Source organism: Salvelinus sp. IW2-2015, linkage group LG13, assembly GCF_002910315.2.
Source record: "Salvelinus sp. IW2-2015 linkage group LG13, ASM291031v2, whole genome shotgun sequence".
NCBI classification, from domain to species: domain Eukaryota; kingdom Metazoa; phylum Chordata; class Actinopteri; order Salmoniformes; family Salmonidae; genus Salvelinus; species Salvelinus sp. IW2-2015.
This window is the reverse complement of record NC_036853.1, coordinates 48,591,061-48,597,060: the sequence shown is the minus strand read 5'-3', so window position 1 is coordinate 48,597,060 and position 6,000 is coordinate 48,591,061. Positions and strand designations below refer to the sequence as shown.

Below are 6,000 nucleotides of genomic sequence, written 5' to 3'. Positions count from 1 at the left end.
CAGGAAAGATTCTTAAGCAAATAACACAAGCATTAATTGGGAGTCAGGTGAACTACTGTTCTGTGGTCTGGGGAAATGCATCAGAAAGTGAAATTAGGAGGCTGCAGATTGCACAGAACAAAGCAGCAAGGATTGTTTTAAGGTGGGGATATGGTTCTTTTGTTGTAGTCATGCGCATTGCTCTTGGTTGGTCATCAATCAACAAGATAATTGAAAAAAAAACATGCTTATTTTATTTCATAATATACACCATTTAAAACGTGCAAACTCTATTCACAACGGTATTCAGTTGGTAAGAGAGACYTTCAGTAAATACTAGGAATAGATTGTTATCTAGACAGAAAAGAGAAGGCAAAATAACATTTCGATTTAGAGCAATAAAGAAATTGAAAATTTAACTGAGCAAACRAGAAACCTCTCAATATATACATTTAAACAATACTTTAAAACCATTTAAATATAATACATAGAAATGTTGTGTTGGACTATAGTAGATGAAGAATCAATATATTTTTAGATRGAGTATTTATCGGGTCAATATGTTAGTGTATTATGTCTGTTTGTGACAGTGTGTTTATATGTGAAAATGTGTTCGTATTCTAAATTGTATTTTAATGTTTAAGGACTCTTGGAAGATTAGTCCAAATGAGGACTAAAAGAGATCCAAATAAAAATCGAAATAATTAAAAACCATGCTTCACCGTAGGGATGGTGCCAGGTTTACTCCAGACATGAAGCTTAGCATTCAGGCCAAATAGTTCAATCTTGGTTTTATCCAAGAGTCCTTTAAGTACCGTTTGGCAAACTCCAAGCGGGCTGTCATATGCCTTTTACTGAGGAGTAGCTTCCATCTGACCACTCTATCATAAAGGCCTAATTGGTGGAGTGCTGCAAAGATGGTTGTCCTTCTGGAAGGTTCTCCCATCTCCACAGAGGAACTCTGGAGCTCTGTCAGTGACCATCAAGTTCTTGGTCACCTCCCTGACCAAGGCCCTTCTCCCCGGATTGCTCAGTTTGGCCGGGCGGCCAGCTCTAGGAAGAGGCTTGATGGTTCCAAACTTCTTCCATTTAAGAAAATGTTTTGGTACCCTTCCCCAGATCTGTGCCTCGACACAATCCTGTCTCTGAGCTCTACGGACAATTCCTTTGACCTCATGGCTTGGTTTTTGCTCTGACATGCACTGTCAACTGTGGYACCTTATATAGACAGGTGTGTGCCTTTCCAAATCATGTCCAATCAACTGAATTTACCATAGGTGGACTCCAATCAAGTTGTAGAAACATCAAGGACGATCAATGGAAACAGGATGCAGCTGAGCTCAATTTTGAGTCTCATAGCAAATTGTCTGAGTACTTATGTAAATAAAGTATCTGTATTTTATCTTTAATAAATTAGCAAACATTTCTAAAAACCTGTTTTTGCTTTGTCATTATGGGGTATTGTGTGTAGATTGATGAAGACATTTAAAAAATATATATTTTAGAATAAGAGAAAGTGTCTGAATACTTTCTGAATGCACTGTATAGTGTACCTAACAATATGGAGCAATTGGAGTGAATTATAAAAAATGTCAATGTGTTGATTTAAGTATAATGTTTTGGTTCGACTGAGATAAGGGGCACTCAGTCCCCGCAATGTTACAAAAAGTCAGTCACCACCATAGAGTCAGTTTTGTATTTCATTTCAACAACATGGGCATACACTCACCAAACATAAAGTACAGTACTTTTATTACGCAAAACGATACGTGACAAGTAGAATAACTTCTCATGACCTTTTCGTAAATCTGGTAGACTCGCTTTGATCAAATACATTTTAGAAGACTTTGGAAAAGGTTCAACATCACATTACACACATCTTTACTACTTCATGACAAGTAAACATGAATTAAGGCACTATCATTATTTCACTATAAAATACCAATATCAACCTAAAGGGACAAGGTTGTCCCTTTTCATCAGTGAAGCATTTTTACAGACACCACCATCACACCAACCASCACCATATCATCTACTCTGCCTCATCATACTCATTCTTTCCTCAGTTCACCTCACCCAGCTCCTTATACATCCACAACCAAAATAATTAACTACAAACAAACTAGCTAGTACTACATTACATGTTACAATACTCTATACATGGGTKGTGTGCATTTTCTGCTGGTGTATCCTGAGGTAGCTCCTCTCTGAGAACCTCTTCCCGCAGTGTGTACAGGCGAACGGRCCCTCTCCTGTGTGGATCTTCAGGTGTATCTTCAAGCGGTGCTGGTGGGAGAACCGTTTCTGACACTGGGGGCAGCTGTATGGTTTCTCTCCTGTGTGGACTCTCTGGTGCCTCTTCAGGCTAGACAAATGGGAGAAGCTGTCCCGGCACAAGTGGCAGCTGAACGGTTTCTCCCCCGTGTGCATCCTCTGGTGGATCTTCACCTGATTGGGGAAACTGAAGGCTTTCCCACAGAACGAACACATGAAGCGCTTCTCTTTGGCGCTGCCACCTTTACTGATTCCGTCTCTACTACTGTCACGTGTCAATGGGCTTGTGTAGCCATTTAGTGTTGAGGCACTGGCATTGTCTGTGGTCTGGTTTAACATTAGAGGAGTGTGGGGAGGATGAAGGCCAGGGAGTGTCTGTGTTGTCACAGGGTCCATGTTCCAGTTGATAGATCCTATAGAAGGCAGGCTTAAGGCAGCACCTGTTAGGGTGTTAARCTGAGGCGCCATCAGTCTCTCTGAATAAGAACTATAGGAGCAGGACGGAGCATCACTAGCCGAGTCTGTGTCTATTCTCTCCAGCCGCATACGGTCACCTCCCTGTCCCCGCAGACCAAATCTACGCCTCGCCCTGGTCTCAGCCAGACTGTTGTCATGGATACTAAATTCAGATGTTGTTTTGTGTTCGACTGTCTGTTTCTGGTTGTGTTTAACAGTGTTGTTCCCCAGCCCAGAGTTGAGMACGCTGTCCCATCCACTGACCTTCACTATGTCACCTCTGGTCCTGGCCTGCTCAGTGATGTTGTCCCCTGGGCCCTTGGCTGCACCAGTCTGGGTCTGGGAATCCATGACGTCTCCCCAGTCTCCTCTGTTAGCCTCCAGCCAACCACCTGCAGGAAGAGGTTAGAAAATAGACAGAAAAAATATGTCATAAAACTCTATATATTGAGATTTTTTTTTGTCAATTACCTGGTCAAGTTCATACATTATAACGTGTGTGTTTTGTTTGTAAACATAAGTTGCATTGATTACATTTTATGAATGAAGAAAAATAAGAACAAATAATAGCCAGGCACATCACTATTCCCATAGAAGATCTATTACTGTATGTAACAGTGACGTGCATTCAGGGTAGGCAGTGCCTTGTCATCTTCATTTGGGAAAATGCCTGGTCATCTTCCCAAATGTGTAGTGATCTGGTACAAAATGCCCAAATAGGCCAGGGAGAAAGGCAGCCTCGCTGTGTCCCTTTTTCCCACCCTTCAAACTCCYAACTCAATGCAAGGCATTAACATGACTTGCACGTCTGTTTTTCTACCTTATACTGCCAGCTAACGGACACCAAAAGGCAGGCAGAGAGCTTCGCTGCCTTTCATGTGTCAATATGTCCCATTAATTTTCATTGCACTCAAATAATAAATACGTATTGGCATGAAAAAAGTAATGGGTTAAGCAGGAGTATAGACAGAGCTCGCTCCTACCTGTGGACGTCACACGTCATCTGCCAGGCGGTTATGTTCGTTTTACTGCTAGCTAAAGTAAGCTGATCAGGATTGACTAACACTTTGCATCTGAAACAGTTTTCAAAGTTGGATTTTCTTGCGAAACAAGGGATGGAAGATCAACACCTGAGCTTAGGGACCTACATCAAAGGAAGTGACAGAAAATAACACAATCTTTGCAATCTGAGTGGTATCAACGGAAAGACTGGCTCTGACTGTGGCAGCGAAGCTAGCAGCCGACTCTACTGCTTCTCCTGCCTGCTGTTCTCCGCCAGCGACAGCATGTGGACAAGAGCCGGTTACTGCGACTTCCAACAACTTGCKTATAGCACTCAACAAGCATGAGAAATCTRTCTCACATCCAAAGCCAGATACTGTAGCTCTTAAGACATTTGGCAGCTCACGGATAGATCTGGCATRGAATAAACAACGGAGATTGAATATCAACATGCACAGAGTTTTAGAATGGGTGGCCAGTAATAAACGGTTCCTGAACATCTCTAAAACTAAGAGCATTGTATTGGGTACAATCATTCCGTAAATTCTAGCGTGTGGTGTGGCTGTTGAGCATGTTGAGGAGACTAAATTACTTGGTTTTTCCTTCGATTGTAAACTCCCATTTTTTTCAACCGTTTGCTAAGAGCTGGCAGCAAGCTGATATGTCTGCTGTTAGAACCAGTAAAGGCAGCTTTACCAKTCTTGGGTAGCGTAATTACTTTGGCTTTCCTACAGGCACGAGGACAAAGACTTTCCTCTAGGCTCAGATTAAAGATGTGGCTATAGAGTCAGCTAACCATCCTCAGTAGCTTTCTATCTAAGCTGATCAGAAACCATTTTTCCACCTCTGATAGCACTGGAACAGCAGCTACAAGACTTTGATAGTTTCTATGAGCAATCGAGCTGAAAGGCAATGAACTGGGCCTGGCAGAAAGCGGAACTCGTCGTAAACAGACGATCAGTGTAGAGAGGGGGCAAATCTATTACAGTATACTGGACAATATCAATGTTCAGACGAGAGCCAGGTTTGACCACTTTGGTGAACTTAATTTCCTTGGTTTAGTGTTATACTTCATATTTCTCAACTCTCAATTATGAGCTCAATAGCAACTATTTTACAAAGATATTTTATATGCCTTTGAGATAAGGAGCGAGGAAAATGTGCATTAGCCGTTGCGAGTGCATAGGCCTCGTCGGACGGTTGGCTACAACCGGGACCTTTAATGTACTTTTAGATTTATACATGGCTACTATGAGTGGGTATTATGTTTAGAGTTAGTGATCTAGCTAATGTGTTGCGTTTCCACATACTCAGGTGATGAATTATCCCCAAATAAATTAGCCTATGATATTAGAGCACAGAAAGATGGAAATTCATCTCTATCGGGAAAAATATATATGACAATTCTGGAGGCCTATCTTTAATTATTATTTTTTGTACCTTTTCTCCCCAATATCAGGACATCCAATTGGTAGTTACAGTCTTATCCCATCGCTGCAACTCCCGTACGGACTCGGAAGAGGCGAATGTCGAGAACCATGCAACCTCTGAAACACAACCCTGCAAAGCCACACTGCTTCTTGACACACTGCTCGCTTAACCCGGGAAGCCAGCCGCATTATTATGTCGGAGGAAACACCCTCCAACTGGCGACAACAATAGCATAAGTGTCTACCCACCAAAATGCATGAAAATCACTGGATTAGATTGCACATTCAAATATTTCTTATCACAACATCACAAGAATGAAACAACGTATTTATTGAATTCCATCTCAGTAGTCTATTACACTTTTTAATAAAGCACTGTGAATGACTTTATAAGATGATAGGCCTACTAATTTTTTATATTGGCCTGGCCTGGTGCCACCAACTGAAAAACCAGGGGAAAATGCTACAAGGGGAATGTCATCCGTATGGAAACGTTTTCATATGGACAGACCTCACCGCACGTCATTTGTACAGAGCCTTCAGAAAGTATTCACACCCCTTGACTTTTCCCACATTTTGTTGTGTTACAGCCAGGATTTAAAATCGATTACAWTTAGATTTTGTGTAACTGGCCTACACACGATACCCCATAATGTCAAAGTGGAATTATGTTTTTAGAAATGTTTACAAATTAATAAAAAATGACTCAATAAGTATTCAACCCCTTTGTTATACCAAGCCTAAATAAGTTAAGAAGTAAAAATGTGCTTAACAAGTCACATAATAAATTGCATGGACCCACTCTGTGTGCAATACTTGTGTTTAACATGATTTTTGAATTACTACCTCATCTCTGTAC

The 6,000-nt window shown here is 41.2% G+C and overlaps 1 protein-coding gene across 1 annotated transcript in view; it reads right to left on the bottom strand.

Annotated features, from left to right (window-relative positions):
* Window positions 1–210: 210 nt before the first annotated feature.
* The window catches only part of LOC111971309 (uncharacterized), a 34,794-nt gene continuing 29,004 nt past the window's right edge, over window positions 211–6,000 (bottom strand). Inside the window, exon 8 of the mRNA XM_070446022.1 lies at window positions 211–3,101. Within this exon, the coding sequence (XP_070302123.1) occupies window positions 2,134–3,101 (968 nt within the window). The 3' untranslated portion in view covers window positions 211–2,133. The remainder of the gene's footprint in view (window positions 3,102–6,000) is intronic.